The sequence below is a fragment of the Trematosphaeria pertusa genome (assembly GCF_010094035.1).
Source record: "Trematosphaeria pertusa strain CBS 122368 unplaced genomic scaffold BU26scaffold_5, whole genome shotgun sequence".
NCBI classification, from domain to species: domain Eukaryota; kingdom Fungi; phylum Ascomycota; class Dothideomycetes; order Pleosporales; family Trematosphaeriaceae; genus Trematosphaeria; species Trematosphaeria pertusa.
In genome coordinates this window covers 1,271,162-1,286,837 of record NW_022987216.1, presented here as the reverse complement: position 1 = coordinate 1,286,837, position 15,676 = coordinate 1,271,162, and the positions used below count along the sequence as shown (strand labels likewise).

Genomic DNA, 15,676 nt, shown 5'->3' with positions numbered 1-15,676 from the left:
TGCTCAGCCCGCGCCGAGAGACGCCTCACCATTCAGGCAGGCGCTATGCCGTATCCGGCGAAAGCGTCCACGTGACCGCGCGTTACTCACCGCGTGGTGCATTGCTGCCTGCGCCGCACCGTCAACACCATCGCGACCATCTCACCGTTGCCTGCGTACCTCAATGCTACCAACATGGCCGCGGGCACGGACATGCCCGACACCGACGCCGTCAGAGAGGAGACGCTCATGTATGGCGGGGAAGAAGAGCTGGACACCAAGTATCCCAATCGGCCCAGCAACCTGCACAAAACCCTTCCTTTCCATTCACTCTTCAATGAGCTCTTTGACCCGCTTCTTGACTCTCAGAAGAAGAATAGGCCAGCGGGCCCGCGTCGGAGGGCGGGACCATCGGGTCAGTCCAACATGACGCCACATGAAGCTCGTCGCAACATCATTGAGCGCTTCATCGCGAAATGGCGCAAAGAAGTCGGCAACGACTTCTATCCTGCTATGCGGCTCATCATTCCAGAAAAGGATCGGGATCGTGCCATGTACGGGCTGAAAGAAAAGGCCATTGCGAAGATTCTGATCAAAATCACAAAGATTAACAAGGATTCCGATGATGCCAAACAGATGGTCAATTGGAAACTGCCGGGTCAGCTCAACAAGGCTTCCGCCTCAACAGCTGGTGACTTTGCCGGCCGTTGCTATGAAGTCTTGTCGAAGCGGCCTATACGATCAGAAGTCGGCGACATGAGCATCGCCGAAGTCAACAATACACTGGATCAACTTTCGCAAGTAGGCGCGGAAGAGCAGCAGGTCAAGATTTTCCAAAGATTCTACCGGCGGATGAATCCCGAAGAGCTTACCTGGTTGATCCGGATCATCCTGCGTCAGATGAAGATTGGAGCGACCGAGAAAACAATACTCGATATCTGGCATCCAGATGCAGAGGCTCTCTTCAACATTTCGTCGAACCTTCGGCGCGTATGCTGGGAGCTCTATGACCCCAAAGTCCGTCTGGACGGTGAGGACACCGGCATTACCCTGATGCAATGCTTCCAACCCCAACTAGCCGCCTTCCAACCCAAAGTTGCATCGTTCGACAAGATTGTGTCCAAGTTGGGGCAAACACCTGATGACGACTCCTTCTGGATCGAAGAAAAGCTGGATGGTGAGCGGATGCAACTACACATGATAGAGGATCCTGGGGCCCCGGGTGGGAAGCTATTTGGGTTCTGGTCACGCAAAGCTAAGGATTATGCCTACCTCTACGGCAAGCACTTCCAGGGAGATGAGGCCGGCGCTCTCACCCGTTTCATTAAGGACGCTTTCACAAAGAACGTAAGAAACATCATCCTGGACGGCGAAATGATCACGTGGGACATGGAACTCGATCACATTGTCGGTTTCGGCACGCTAAAGACTGCGGCTATCTCGGAAAAGGAAAACGTCACTGGGACCAATACCGGGCAGCGCCCACTTTTCAGAGTCTTCGACTGTCTCTACCTAAACGACAAGCTTCTCACGCCCTATACGCTCCGCGACCGCCGTAAGGCCCTACAAAGCGCAGTGAAAGGAGTGCACCGGCGCCTTGAAATTCATCCTTACATCGAGGCCCACTCTCCCACTGAGATCGAACCGGAACTCCGCAAAGTCGTAGCCGAGGCATCGGAAGGACTAGTGCTGAAGAACCCGCGCTCAATGTATCGGCTCAACGAGCGTAACGACGATTGGGTAAAGGTCAAACCAGAGTACATGTCCGAGTTTGGAGAGTCCCTGGACTGCGTGGTCGTCGGCGGCTACTTTGGATCAGGACATCGTGGTGGCGCGCATTCCTCCTTCCTCTGTGGCTTGCTCGTGAACAAAAAAGCGAAAGAAGGCGATCCGGATTATGAGAAGTGCCTCTCATTCTTCAAAGTCGGCGGCGGCTTCAGCCGCGAAGACTACGCCGCCATCCGAGGCCGAACCGAAGGGAAATGGAGAGACTGGGATGCTCGCCGACCACCTGCCATTATCGAGCTCGGCGGCCACGAGCAGAACCGGCAACATGAACGTCCGGATCAATGGATACACCCCAGCGACTCGGTAGTTCTAGAGTGCAAAGCCGCTAGCGTCGAAGCCAGTGACAAGTTTAGAATGTTGCTGACGCTCCGCTTCCCACGCTTCAAGCTACTCCGTACAGACAAGAGATGGGACCAAGCGCTCTCGACCGACGAATTCTTGGACCTCAAGGCCACAGCGGAACGCGAGCATGATGAGAAAGAAAAGGAGTTCAAGATCGAGCAGTCGCGCCGCAAGAAAGCCCGAACAACCAAGAAGCCGCTCGTTGTAGCCGGAAATGACACGGTATCTACGCCTTACGCTGGCCCAGCATCCAAAATCTTTGATGGATTAAGCTTCTACGTAATGACCGACCAGCTCCATCCAACTAAGAAATCTAAAGCCGATCTGGAAGCCCTCGTCAAAGCGCATGGCGGCAAGGTTGTGCAGCGCGATTCCGCAGACAAGAACCTCGTCGTCGTGGCCGACAAGCGGCTCGTCAAAGTCTCATCCCTCGAAAAGCGCGAAACAAACAACATCGTCAAGCCAATCTGGATCGAAGACTGCATACGCCAAAACGAAGTCGACGTCGGCGCCCTGCCTTACCTCCTCCCTTTCGAAGCGAACCGACATATCTTCTACCTACTCGATGCGGACCAGATGTCTTACGAAGCGAACGTCGACGAGAATGGAGACTCGTACGCACGCGACATCGCTGACGTCGATGAGATGCGGCAAACCCTCGGCAGCATGCCGAAGAAGTTCGATCGCCACTTCGACAGTCAAAGCTTCGTTGAGCAGTTGGAGGATCACGGTAATTCGCTCACCCACTTGAAGAACTACATGTTCGGCAATATGAAAGTCGCATTTGCGGAGAGTGAGGACAAGGGGTGGGAGTTGGAGTCGCAGCTAGCGAAGAATTATGTGAGATTTGGAGGTGGGACTGTGGCTGAGAACGAGGAGGAGGCGGGCGTTACGCATGTCGTTGTTCCTGAGAGCGAGAAGGGAGCGCGGAGGAGCGGAAAGAAGGTTCTGGGGCTGGCGAGGACGGTGGGGGTGGGGTGGGTAGAGAAGTGTTGGGAGGAGGGGACGCGAGTGGATGAGGAGAGGTTTCAGTGGGGGTGATTTTCTGGGTGTTCTGAGGTCACTGAGATGGAAGCTGCTTCTGCATCCGCACGATGTTTACGATGTTATGACTCCATGGACCGTCTACGCTTATCGGGCATTGAAGAGATGGATTTGATGTAAATTCCTTGCTCGAAAGAGACTTCACTTTTTTGAGACTACGGTCATGAGCAACTGCATGTAATATGTTGTAGGGCGGATGTAGCTAAGATCTATCCTGGAAGCAGGGGGGTGAGGGGAGGTGGGGGGGAAGGAATTTGAACTGTGAGCTGGAAACCTTAGCACCAAACTGGAGTGACGGGCCTGACTGACGTCGAGAATATTTCGTGCAGGAATCGCTTTTGAAAGGAATACAGTATCGTCCAGGTGTTGCGCTTTCTTCAGAAGCGCTCGTGCAATATGGGCAGAAGCGTGCCCCTTCCTCTCTGCACATTGCTAGCTTTCAAATTCTAAAGCAAACTCGACTGGCCAGAGAGGAGCGCTCAGAGAAGAGATGACGTTGGGCCAACCCTGGAGTCATGCAGGAGGATCTGCGGTAATCGCAGACCGCACGCCAAGGATGCAATGAAAGGGTAGAAGATGGTTGCAGCATCGTGCTTTCTGAATGCATGCTGCGAATGGAAGGAGATATGGCCGCCTTGAGGAACGGGTCATGGTGGAATATTCTCCTTTTCACGAAGCCAGATCGTATGGTCGCCGAAGTCTTGGCCGGGACTTTGGAGGCTCAGAAGTATGTTAAGTCCGAACATGAGTAACCGCCTGCTCAGCAAATCGAGCAATAAGCTTCGCCGTATGCTTCGCTCTCTCCGCAGCAGACATGCCGGAGAGGTTTCCGCCGGTTATGTAGACAGAACGAAGGTTCGGTAGTGAAGGGAGGTCATCAGCAAAATCCCAGAGGACTTGGGCTTCATCGAAGACGTCGGTCTGATATGCAATAATGTCGAGCTCTGTGACCGACTGAGGGAGGCACGCGCCGATGCGGAGGTCCGGCGTTATGTCCACACGGGGCATGAACGACTCTTGCTCTACTGGTTTGACCTAGTAAGACTACTTTGGGGACACGAAGTGTTTTCAACTGAGTGAAGCCGGCGAAGCTTCCCATTTGCGCAAAAGGTTGAAACCCCCAGCTAGTCTCGTTAAATCCGATAGTGATGTGTTCCAGGGTTGCTTTGCTTGTCAGGAGTCCAGCGAGCAGGTTTGGAAAGTGCAACTCATTTTTCTCAAAATTTGTGGCTGGCCATGAGCACGAAGATTCACGCAGCATACTGCACCCCCTCAATGTCTTGGCAACGTGGTTAACAGACACGATGCAGTCCTGGATGTTGAAGATTCGAAGCGCCTGCAGAGCATATCCACGTGGCAAGAGTTCCGTACCTACTGGCATGTTATAGTGGAAATATCGTATTGTAGGGAATTTCCGAAGGGAGTCGACGAATGTCGCATAATTTTGGTATGGTGGATCGTCACCGAGCCATATTTGGCAAATTGGGAGCGTCTCGAGTCTGGGTAGACCATGAAAGTCGGTCGAAGGAGCTGGGTAGCCTGAATACGCCTCGAAGCCGAGAAAGGTCAGGTAAGATGGAAAGAAGTTATCGAAAATGTGTAGCGACAAGTGCTTGACGTTGGGGGCTAACGCAATAATCAGAGCGAGCTGTGCCTGTTGCGGAAATACCCTGAGACGCTGGCTCCATACGCGAAGTGTATCAGCGGCCCAAAACTCCTTCGCGGCTTGTTTGATGGCTCGGCGATGTTGGTTCCATTTGGCTTCCTAGTACCACTTTTCCCCTTCGAAGAATTTCTCAGCCCCATGTGCCGATAAAGTGTAGAAGTCACGGGGCTCGCTCAGATTTTCGACGTAGGTAACATATTGGGCCAGTGATGGTGTTTCAAGCAAGGTCGACAGAAGGGGGGTGAGTCGGCGCTGGCCAGTTGGGGTCAGGCTCTGACATAGTATCGAAGAATAGAGAACAGGCTCCGAGATGCGTGAGAGCCGCCTGGAGCTTAGTGTTAAAGATAGAAGCGTCTTCAAGCGCAGGTTGTTCTCTTGAAGTCGGGGGCAGCTGAGGGGTGGACGGTCTGGCACTTCGTGAGTGAGAACGGGCTTGAAGTTCTCTATAATCTCAAGGAGCAACTCGTCTGGGAGATCGTTCATATTGGTTCGGAAGTGTGCTCGGTTTTCCTGGATTTCCCACCGTTTGGCTGGCGGCTTTTGGCGCAGAGAGCCCATTCTATGGATTGCCAAGTCATGTCATCGTTGAGTTCGGTACACCGGAGCTTTCAAATGCGACTCACAATATCAAGGTATGATAGAGTACTAAGCGTGGCAAGCAGCGCATATTGTGCCCGATTTGACTGAAGTGGGGTGATGGAGAATGAGGTTGGATTGGAAAGAGAAGTGCGGGCCGGAGTGGAGGCAGGTCAAAGTTGGCGCTTGCCTTGTTCCGGACTAGCGTGGATTTCAGGAACACTACAAGGAAGGAGCGTATTGACGAAGATATTGTATTGGGGGGTCGATATCTTGCATCTTTGATCCCGCGGGAAAAGTATATAGAGTAGCGCAACGACAGGAATGCGCTAAAAGATTTCTCACCAATGCATTGGTGGTTCTTTGTAAGTCGATGTCCCAATGTCCTCCACGTATTTTTCCTCTGAGCCATGGACATGCCTCTATACCACCATCCTCTACACCGTATCATCGCCCTTCCCAGGGTCTAGCCCCGCGCACCAATAATCCGCCACGCAATGCCCCTTCACATCACCCTTCAACCGAATCGCCGTCTCCCCATCCTTAAAGCAAACATACTGCTCATCATCTAAAGCAGCACTCCCCGCCATTCCTCCCTTCGTCATTACCGCCGCGTCCGCACTAATCTCCGCCGAAAACAATTTATCTTTCCATACTTTGACGCGCCACTTGACGCCTTCCCAGGGCTCAGGCGGTTGGGCGACGAGCGCAGCTTTGTCGGGCTGCGGAGCCTTGTCAGAGGAGGAGTCAGAGTCAGTGGCGTTGAGCGGCTTCTTGAAGTATGCGACTGCGGTGAACTTTTGGGCGTTGGAAGGGGGGTTTCCGTTGTTGTTGCGCTTGCGCGGGACGCAGGTTACGAGGTAGATGTTGTGGGCTTTTGCGGCGGCGAGCTCGGTGCTGGGTGTGTCGGTGGGATATGCCGTGGTGAGGAATGGCAGGACGCCGAGGACGAGGGAGGCGATGGCTTTGAGATGCATCCTGCTGAGTACCCGATTCAATGGTTCCGTGAACGGCAAAGGGAAAGATCGATGGGCCTGAGGAAATGTTACTTCCCCTCACATCCATATATGATTGTCCCGACAGTTCAGTCCAGATTCAGTGGAGTCACTACCGGGTAAGCAATTATTGAGCTGGATATTCTCAATTTGCCCCAATAAGAAGTATAGCGTGCGGATTGATGTTTTCGGACGTTCGTGTAACGCCGATGTTGTTGGCATCGTCCGCTCAATCAAAACCACGTGCGCGTCATAAGAAGCGAGCCCAATATAGAAGTCTAGGCAAGCCCATTAATACAAATCGTGCTTTCGCGATGACGTGACTATTGTTTGTACCGTCGACGACGAAGTATAAACGAAGGCGAAATTTGAAATCGCAAGTGCCGGAACGCCACGATGTCCACAAGGGGAAGCCTGGGATTTCATCGTGCACGAGCTGTAGATCCGTTCTACCGAGCCTGGAAAGATCGACCCACTGACTGAGCGAACAGCTATGCCGATCGCTCTGGATGACTGTCCCTGGAATCGGCGAGAGAGTTCCTTAGCTGGAATTTCCAGCTATGTTGATTCCTTGCTATGGGTGCGTTTTCGGATGCGGATGGCGATCTGGTCCAACGGCTTTATCATCCCATACGCTACTTCTCGCAATAGAGGAAGTGCGGCCTGTGTAGCCTCCGGATCGCAGAGCTGGAGCTCAAACTCGGTCAACAATACGCCAAGTGTAGCTGCCTGCATGGCCTTCGTTAAGCAACGCATAGGATCCCAGTCGAACGAGACATGTAAGGCCTCAACACCATCCATGCTAAATCGACCCGTTCCAATCCCGCTTTTTCTACTGCTCTGTTTCCTTCCCGGAGTTGGGGAATCAGCTGTTAGAAACCGTTCGGCCCAGAATTCTTCAAGAGGACGCGCGACGGTCTGCGGTCGTGCCTTGGCCCATAATTCGGTGTTGAGCGCAAGGTCATGCGAGAAGACCAAGGCAGACATACCCTTCGGGATTGTCCACGTATCGTCCAATTTGAACTCTGCCTCTACATTGGTGCGAATTGTACAGGTGGCTGTTCGCAAACGTCCGGTTTCAGCGAGAAGAGACTGGACGATGGAAAGATCCGTGATCGCGGCGATGTCATAAGCGCCTGTTTTGACTTCGTAAAACGGTGCCATCTCCGCCGTGAGGCGTTTTACGAGGTCCGGATCCCGGAGGCTTTCGACCACGCACCAAAATGTTGAGGACATTATGTCGGGTATTAATCTACCGGAACCACTATTAGCAGCTCATTCATAGAGAATATGTGTGTCACCGGGATGCGTACATACGCTTGTATGATGCCCAAGGTTTCCGCTGCCCTTGCCTGGTAATTGAATGACGGCAGGTTGGCAAATACCTGGTCCCGTTCTTGGATAAACCGTGATCCCTTCTGCGCATCCCAGATGGGATCTTCGTCCCCCAGCTCTGCAAAATCGGGACCGCCATGAGTGGTCTGCAGCCACTTCTTGAGATTCTCTTCGAGCTGATCGCGGATGCCGTCCGTAGAAGACATCCTGAACTGTGGCAGTACCCACTCAAGATCATCATGATTAGCCGCGAACTTCCAGAAGTCATGAACCACCTTCGGATACTGCTTCAGCAACGCTGAGCCGAACAATGTTTCCGTAGCTGCTCGGGTGATCTCGATCTGGAAGAACGACCAGACATTTTCGATCTGAGTCCACGTCTTGACTTGAAACATCTTGTTGGAAAGATTGCGCCGGAGAGTTGAGATGTATACCTCAGCCAGCGAGATCAGGGGCATATGCGTCAAGTATTTCTGCGGCAGGGCGAGCTGGGCATACTCAACTTGTTTGCTATCTTCGTGGCCGGTGCCAATGCCTTGGTAGATCTTGACAGCTTCCTTCGGAGAGCCTAGGACCCTGTCATGGACGTGAGCAAGGCGTGTCTTCATCGTCAATTGCTGCGGCGCTTGGAAAATTTCCTTGGCGTGATTTGGGTCTCGGATGACTACGTAAGACGATGTCCCTGCTTTAACGACGAACGGCGCGTAACTTCCATATTCCTTGCTGTTTACTTGTTAGAGGAAAGCCCATCTCAGGTGGAGTAAGGATGCTCACATGAGTTTCGCAAAGAAGGCTGCAGGTCCAACAGCCAAACCAATCGCGTGAAACACCCCGGGAACCCAATACGGAATTGTGGGAGGACTTTGACGAGGCTGTCTACTATTGGCCTTCCGATAGAAGAGAGTAGTAGAGATGTAATGTGTGAGAAACGGGAACAGGATGAGAAGGGAAAGAGCAACGGGTACGGCTTGACGCTGCAAGAGCTCAACCAGAGAGTTCAAGGTCACCATTTTGACCGCTATGTTGGACCGTAGGCTTTCTGCGAGGAGCTAGAGTACCCAAACGCATTCTCAAGCCTGAAAGGAGATCGCCAGGCTCGCGGAGGCGTGCACTGGTCGGCTGAAGGCATCAACTGCTCACGGAAACCCCGGGTAATCCGGATTCCATCTCGTGCCAATGGTAGTCTTGTGATTCAGCTGGAGGCTTGAAGTAAGGCGCGTTGTGGGGTTAGGAGGTACCGGTTGGTGTGCGGGCAGGCGGGATGAGGTGCCTCGGCTTTCTTATCGATTACGAAACCGCCAACCCCTCGGCTCAACAGAATCTTCTGCAATTGAATCCCAATTCGACCCCTAACGCGAGAAATGCGAAACGTATCCCCGCCATACGCTCGTGTTTGATATGTAGTTCTTGTAGGGCATACGGTGACTCATGGCTGGCGACACTTTATCTGCTCCCTCACCCCAGAGCCGAAGCAAAGCTAGACACATCCACTATCCCGCGTTCTTCCATACATCATATAGTCAAATCGTCCTACTCGGACTGCTCATTGGCGGATAGAAATGTCCAAGCCCGACCCTCAGCTCAACAGCACCATTACTGCGACTTTCACGGTTCGGCCAAATGACCTGGCGAGTGCGATATCTCCCGACCCGAACGATCGCTTTCCGGCTGTGTTCTCGACTTCACGGCTTGTCGCTCTGATGGAAATCGCCAGCGCTCGACTGCTTGAGCCATGCCTCTCCCCGGGCCAGCTCTCTGTTGGGGTTCGCATCGATGTTACGCACTCGGCACCCACTCCCGAGGGAACTGAGGTGACAGCGGAGGCAAAGTTTGTTGGACGAGAGGGCAAACTGTTCGTCTTCGAGGTGATCGCGAGAGATCCCGCCGGCGAAATAGGTCGGGCCAGACACGAAAGAGCTATTATTAATGTGGAGAGGCTGGAGAATGCCGCTAGAAAGAGGATTCTAGAAGGAGAGCGAGTTCCCAGACAAGGCGAACTATAAGGCGATCACACCCCGTCTAGTCAGCGTCCTGTTGTAGGATTCCAGTGTCCTACGCAGATTGGTTCCTCGCTCGCACGGCGCCGATATCTGGCGCCCATTGCTCCACGGCCACCCAGGCCCCGGTTTCCCTCCTTAATGCTCGAGTGCTGGGTAGCTGAGTGGGTATGATCGATCATCTACACGACGATCTTGGGGAGGGTTATGTTTATCTGGACAATGTCCTTGGTGTTAGGGTTAATGGTGGGCTTTATTCAAAGCCAAGCCCTCTGCAAGTACAACCACCGCTTCCTGTCACACCAACATCATTAGGGTTCTCTTTGCCCAAGCTGACAGGCTAAATACTTGTTCCATTCAGTCTGCATCACCCAGGCACCCTGCCGTCCTTGTACAACGATGCGGCATCCCATTTCGGGGACCAAAACAGCCTTGGCGTCAGCTCGGATACTGGGGAAAATCCCCGGAATCGCTCAGCCTTGCCCAAGCACACCTTCGCCTCCAATCACCCACCATGTCGAAGTGAAACAGGAAATAATGTTGTGAACTCCGAAGCGTCGATATTACGGCCCCCCGAAGCTGCGCCCTTCTTTCGATAATGCATATACACGCTCCGCCTTGCTCCAGGAGAAGGCCCGGATCCTGGATTGATGCTTCGCCTTGTGTTTTCCTTGTGCAGGCGTTTCTGACTACTAGTGGTGCTTTCGGTTATCGATTAGGGCCTTGATATGCCAGCCTAGCACGTCGCGAGGGTCCTCTGCATGAGTGTCTCGGAACCAAATCATTACAGCGAAGGTCATATAGGAACTGCTTACCCGCAGTATTTTCTCTCTGGGGTTTCTGCATTTGTGGAGTCTTGGAGGAGGCTACCTTCGAAGACTTCTAGCCTGGAGAATACCTAACCTTGGTAATCGTGCACGGAAAGCACGTGACATCACCTCCACCATGACGACCGTGGGGTTCCTCATCAAGCTGAGTCACTTGGGCGATCAAGCATCCCATATCAAAAGGATACCACTTATAGTAAGTTTGAAATCGTCACCATCTGCTGCTCTAGCCGTCTTAATCATTCTTTCGCAGATCATCACCTCCTTATTCTTCGCCCTGGCGCTTTTCTCCTCTGGCATTCGCATCGCGCTTAAACTTCGCCGCCGTTGCCCCATCTTACTAGACGACTATATCCTCCTCTTCGGCGTATTATGTCTTATCGCAGCTACCGCAGCCATGCATTTAATGCTGGTAGACACTTACAGCATGATGGCCATCTCTTCCTTCGAATGGGTCAGCGGGCGCATGTCATACTCACAGGTTGTCGAAGTTACTACGAGCGCTGCAAAGCATCTAGACATCTTCCATTGCCTAGTTTGGACGAGTATCTTCGCCGTCAAGTTCTCGTTCCTGGTATTCTTCAAAGACTTCATGGATAGAATGGAGAGCAGAAGGGCTTGGGCGTATTGGGTTACGGTATGCGTTGGTATGGGCCTGGCGTGGGTGTACAACTTAGCCTCGCCGTTTATCGGATGCCGATACTTCGGGGAAGAAGCTGGTGAGTGTGCTCGCAAGCCATGCGTATACTGAATATTTGCTAATGAGACGCGAAGTGGCGCGCTGTTCTGGCCCTGGCAAAGAAGACTTCTACCGTGCTCTTGCGGACGTTGGAACAGCTACGGATTGCGTTACGCTTGTGCTAAGTATGCCTCAACTTCTCCTTTGCCGCCCCTGGAAATATATTTACGTTGATCTAGTCGTTTCTTTGCCAATCATGGTATTGCACCGCGTTCACCTCACGCGCCGGCAAAAGCTCGCCGTAGGATCCTTCACGTCCTTGTCCATCTCCATGATCATAATCGCGATCATCCGCACCGCCAAGCTCAAGAATCCCCAGGGCAAGACCCACGATGGGCCTCTACAAGCCTTCCTCACCTACATCGAGGCCTGCATCCTCGCGGTATCCACAACTACCTTCCGAAGTATCTTCAATCATTCCCAATCCCAAGCGCAACCCGATAAAGCACGCCGTAGATGGACTCCTGGGGCCCTCACCCGTCGTAGGAGCCGGAGGACCGAGAGCGAAGAGCAGTTACATAACGTAAACGTTACAGCACCTGAAGATGCATTACCAGGTCTCCGGACATATGTGACTGCCGACACTGGACACAAGAGGTGCGACCTCGCGAGGAAAGAAAGCGTGCTCAGGACGAGGGAGGTCGTGGTGGAAGTCACTTACGAGAAGGATCTAGAGAAAGGGGATTGGGGACGGTTGGGGAGCCCGAGCTGGATGGACGAAAAGTGGAGGGTGAGTGAGAGCAGTGAGCCGGGAAACTGATTGGAAACCTGGCAGTATGAGTGTTTTTAGTCCACCTTGACACCCTTCACGCCTTTCAACTGCGCCCTCCACCCTCCCTCTTCCAAGCACCATTCCACAGCCTTCTTCAGCTCAACCTCAAAATCAACCTTCGGTTCGAAACCCAGCCGCTGCCTCACTTTCTCGATACTATATGTATGCTCAAAGCACGCATACTCCACCTGCTGCCTCCCCAGCGTATACGGTCTCTTCATTCCCAGCGTAAAGATCCAGTACACCCACTCCAATACTGTCGCCAACGCGAGCGCAAACCAGCTTGGTAGATGCGTCATCTCAGACACTAGACTCGGGTCGCCACCAGCGCGCTTCCAACACAGTCGCGCAAAGCCCCAGAAAGCGTAGGGAGTTCCGTCATTGATGTTGAAGGCTTCTCCGTCGACTCGTTTCGCGGCTGGCCTCGGAGAAGTTTCGAGCAGCGCAGAAGCAAGTAGCGCATGTGAGACAGCGCAGTTCGAGGCACTGCAGAAGGACCAGAGATTTATTCCGTCGCCGAGTGTTGTGGTCGTCTGGCCTTTAGCGAGTGCGTTGAGACACCCTGGGATAGAGGTCGTATCGCGCGTGCCGTAGATGATAGGGAAGCGAAGCGCAGCTGTGGCTAAATGGCCCGCCCAAGTCTTCTCGTCAGCCGTTTTGGGATAGTTCGCGTGTAGAACCATGATCTCAGCATCTGCTTTCGAGCGCGCGTATGCCGGCGCCTTGGGGTCAGTGTTCGCGAGCGCGCATGTCTCGTCCGTATCGATGTGGACGGCGCCTTTGGCGAGCGTGGAACTACTCGTGTAGATGAATGCGCGCACGTAATTCGACTGTTTCGCGTATTTCAACAAATTCTGGGTTCCGACGATGTTGACAGCGTGGTACTCTTTCGCGGTCCCGGTTACCGGCGATGGCGATGCGGCGTGGATGATGACGTCGGGTTTAACATGGTCAAGAATCCTTTCGATGGAAGCAAGGTTTGTGATGTCGCTGGACAGATAGGCCGCGCCTTCGACGCGGTTCTTGCTAGAAGACGCGCTGCGACTGAGTACGAAGACTTCGGCGAAGGTGGCGTGCGCGATGAAGTGGGAGACAAGGTGGTAGCCTACGAAGCCGGCACCGCCAACGACGAGGACCGTGTGTGGAGCAGTGCTTGCCATGGCCTCCTTATCCTACGGGGGTCCGCTATCCAAATATCTCATTGATGTCAAATAACGCTCTACAACATCTTCGTGGAGACTGTTGTGTTTTCCAGCCCTGGAGAGGAAGGATGCAAGGCGCGCCACTTACGCTCAAAGCGGCTTAGCTCCTTCTACCCCGCCTCCACAGCCACAGCCGCCCTCCGCCACGGCGAGAGCTTTCGTTCCACTCCTCCACCTACCACGAAATCCCATTCCAACCACAGCAATGCAATGCGACTTATCGATGTTGATACGATTGAGATTAAAACGTTTGGCGAGAGAGATGTCCCGGAATACGCCATCCTTTCGCACACCTGGGGCGCCGACGAGGTTACGTTTCAGGAGCTCACCTGGATCAACAGAGTACGGGCCGTGCGATCAATGCCTGAGACCCAGGACAGTCAAGCCACCATAAACGGGCACCTAGATGGTAGCGCGACAGTCGTGCTTGCCGCTATGGAAATGCTTGTCAAAGGGACCTGGAATCCTGGCACTGGCCTTCCGGACATTTCCGATGAAGCGCTCATGGGCAGGTACGGGTATGCGAAGATTGTGAATTCGGCCAGGACAGCTAAAGAGCTGGGCTACCGGTGGCTATGGTGCGATACGTGTTGCATCGATAAGACGTCCAGTGCTGAGCTGCAGGAAGCCATCAACTCTATGTTTCGCTGGTACAACGAATCGGCAGTTTGCCTGGTGTACCTGAACGACATACCGCCAGAATCGGCCATCTTTGATACGCAAGCCACATCCGAAGTAGCGAGTAACGCATTCACCAAGTGTCGCTGGATTACCAGAGGCTGGACCCTACAAGAGCTCGTCGCACCTTCTTCCGTACGTTTTTACTACCAGGATTGGACTTTGATGGGTGACAAAGGCGAATTCATAGAGGAATTATCGAACGCTACTGGAATCCCCATCTTCGTGCTCGAGAACGGCGACCTGAGCGAGGTATCACTCGCAGAAAGAATGTCGTGGGCCTGCTATCGACAGACGACTCGAATAGAAGACATGGCGTACTGCCTTCTGGGAATCTTCGACATCCAAATGCCAATGCTCTACGGCGAAGGCGAAAAGGCATTTATCCGGCTCCAAGAAGAAATCCTGAAGACCACGGACGATTATTCACTTTTCGCATGGCGAGCCGTGAACTCCGAGAAGTCCATTTACCGGGGCCTCCTCGCGCGCTCACCTCTCGAATTCAGAGACTGTGGGTCCATTGAGCGAGAAAGCAATCCTTCGACCTTCCCTATCCATTCAACGCCCATCGGGCTCGGCGTACAACTCGAATTCCTAGCCGTTCCAAGGGACAAGTCTCGCTTCCTGGCCATGATACGGTGTAGCAACCACATGAACCAGCGACTCGCCATTCACCTCAAACGGCTGGACGACGCAAATCAGTACGCGCGCGTGGATGCGGGCACTCTGGTACCGATCGATAACTGGCCAACCGGGCAGCTGCGGATCATCTACGTGCGACAGAAGGTCTCCATCCTACACGACTTTTACACGCCAGAGATGCGGTGTTTCCATGTCCAACGGCGGGTTACGGATCGCTCGATACCGCCGGTGCGCATCACGGGCGCTTTCCCGCCCGAGAATTGGAATCAGGAAAAGCACGAACTGTGCATTCCAGAAACAAGTAAACAGTGTTATGGAGTGCTATTTCTTCGAGGGCAGTCCTCGTCATATGGCTATTCGACGAACTTCCAGGTCGTGGTGGGCTTTGACCGCAGCAGCAAGCATTACTGGTGTAAAGCCGTGGAGCACAATTGGCCGGATCCTAGCGTGGACCATGCTAGATGGCGTTCTGTCATCCAGCGGATGGTGCCTGAAGCCACGCGTGACCCGCTGCTCAAGCACGATATGAAGCATGACATCTTTGTGATTGGGGACAGTGGACTAGGTGTGAATGTCAGTATAAGAGGTGGATTATGTGGAGATAGTGTTGCGCTTCAGGTCTTGGTTGATGGTTTGCTGAAGGGTCGTTGACGCGGAGAAATCAAGACGTCTAGATCAAATCGCCATCTAGACCCATTCCTTGCTTCCATCCTAAAAATGGAGACACTTATCGCATTCCTCGATCGAACGCTCCGCCCACTCCAGACGCCCTGCAAACCTCTTCGATCTGCGCCAGACTCGGGAACCGCCATGGTAGCGGGTGTGCTGATCCGACATACGACTCACATGGTCTAAGCGTTCCCCCTAAGCCGGAAAAAAAATAATTCTTAGCGGAGGAAAGGACTGCATCGAACTCTAGTAAGCAGCCTGCATCATAACCCCGGAACGTTTACCATCGACCCGTGCGCCCTGGTATTGGATCACGTGCTCATTACAGCTTTCGGATCCATTGGGTATTCTCTAATGTCCCTTCTCATTCTTAGTTACCACAAGCCGCTTAGAAAAGCTGCGCACACCCGCGACTGCAACGATGC

General features: G+C 53.3%; 8 protein-coding genes across 8 annotated transcripts; 4 read left to right on the top strand and 4 right to left on the bottom strand.

Moving 5' to 3' along the window:
• The first annotated feature begins 125 nt into the window (after positions 1 to 125).
• Positions 126 to 3,261, top strand: BU26DRAFT_274063 (DNA ligase 4). Its single transcript, XM_033821413.1, has 2 exons — positions 126 to 3,043; positions 3,130 to 3,261. Exons 1-2 carry the CDS (start codon positions 175 to 177, stop codon positions 3,165 to 3,167), a joined length of 2,907 nt encoding a protein of 968 aa, XP_033685979.1. The 5' UTR covers positions 126 to 174; the 3' UTR covers positions 3,168 to 3,261.
• Positions 3,262 to 3,830: 569 nt separating this feature from the next.
• Positions 3,831 to 5,302, bottom strand: BU26DRAFT_603477 (uncharacterized protein; the record flags this gene model as incomplete). Its single annotated transcript, XM_033835431.1, has 3 exons — positions 3,831 to 4,178; positions 4,417 to 4,823; positions 4,926 to 5,302. 3 exons carry the CDS (start codon positions 5,300 to 5,302, stop codon positions 3,886 to 3,888), a joined length of 1,077 nt encoding a protein of 358 aa, XP_033685978.1. The 3' UTR covers positions 3,831 to 3,885.
• A 530-nt stretch (positions 5,303 to 5,832) lies between these two features.
• BU26DRAFT_562934 (uncharacterized protein) lies at positions 5,833 to 6,372 on the bottom strand (the record flags this gene model as incomplete). The annotated part of the gene is made up of 1 exon (XM_033833093.1): positions 5,833 to 6,372. The coding sequence occupies one exon, from the start codon at positions 6,370 to 6,372 to the stop codon at positions 5,833 to 5,835; it is 540 nt and encodes a 179-aa protein (XP_033685977.1).
• A 576-nt stretch (positions 6,373 to 6,948) lies between these two features.
• Positions 6,949 to 8,735, bottom strand: BU26DRAFT_423708 (putative cytochrome-like protein P450; the record flags this gene model as incomplete). The annotated part of the gene is made up of 3 exons (XM_033823526.1): positions 6,949 to 7,642; positions 7,708 to 8,448; positions 8,500 to 8,735. 3 exons carry the CDS (start codon positions 8,733 to 8,735, stop codon positions 6,949 to 6,951), a joined length of 1,671 nt encoding a protein of 556 aa, XP_033685976.1.
• Positions 8,736 to 9,284: 549 nt separating this feature from the next.
• On the top strand, positions 9,285 to 9,728 carry BU26DRAFT_603474 (uncharacterized protein; the record flags this gene model as incomplete). Its single annotated transcript, XM_033835430.1, has 1 exon — positions 9,285 to 9,728. The coding sequence occupies one exon, from the start codon at positions 9,285 to 9,287 to the stop codon at positions 9,726 to 9,728; it is 444 nt and encodes a 147-aa protein (XP_033685975.1).
• A 939-nt stretch (positions 9,729 to 10,667) lies between these two features.
• BU26DRAFT_503566 (uncharacterized protein) lies at positions 10,668 to 12,048 on the top strand (the record flags this gene model as incomplete). The annotated part of the gene is made up of 3 exons (XM_033826704.1): positions 10,668 to 10,745; positions 10,803 to 11,268; positions 11,324 to 12,048. 3 exons carry the CDS (start codon positions 10,668 to 10,670, stop codon positions 12,046 to 12,048), a joined length of 1,269 nt encoding a protein of 422 aa, XP_033685974.1.
• On the bottom strand, positions 11,906 to 13,346 carry BU26DRAFT_274046 (NAD(P)-binding protein). The gene is made up of 2 exons (XM_033821412.1): positions 12,038 to 13,346; positions 11,906 to 11,958 (listed from the first exon to the last, which is right to left on the bottom strand). Exon 1 carries the CDS (start codon positions 13,218 to 13,220, stop codon positions 12,075 to 12,077), a length of 1,146 nt encoding a protein of 381 aa, XP_033685973.1. The 5' UTR covers positions 13,221 to 13,346; the 3' UTR covers positions 11,906 to 11,958; positions 12,038 to 12,074.
• On the top strand, positions 13,347 to 15,417 carry BU26DRAFT_274045 (HET-domain-containing protein). The gene has a single exon (XM_033821411.1). The coding sequence runs from the start codon at positions 13,473 to 13,475 to the stop codon at positions 15,231 to 15,233; it is 1,761 nt and encodes a 586-aa protein (XP_033685972.1). The 5' UTR covers positions 13,347 to 13,472; the 3' UTR covers positions 15,234 to 15,417.
• Positions 15,418 to 15,676: the final 259 nt, after the last annotated feature.

What these genes read in the sequence shown, in the direction of transcription:
- BU26DRAFT_274063 (XM_033821413.1), top strand. Translation starts at nt 175, where the DNA reads ATGGCCGCGGGCACGGACATGCCCGACACCGACGCCGTCAGAGAGGAG. An exon ending in CGAGAAGGGAGCGCGGAGGA is followed by an intron (nt 3,044 to 3,129) that starts GCGGAAAGAAGG and finishes CGAGTGGATGAG; the next exon opens with GAGAGGTTTCAGTGGGGGTG.
- BU26DRAFT_274046 (XM_033821412.1), bottom strand. Translation starts at nt 13,220, where the DNA reads ATGGCAAGCACTGCTCCACACACGGTCCTCGTCGTTGGCGGTGCCGGC.
- BU26DRAFT_274045 (XM_033821411.1), top strand. Translation starts at nt 13,473, where the DNA reads ATGCGACTTATCGATGTTGATACGATTGAGATTAAAACGTTTGGCGAG.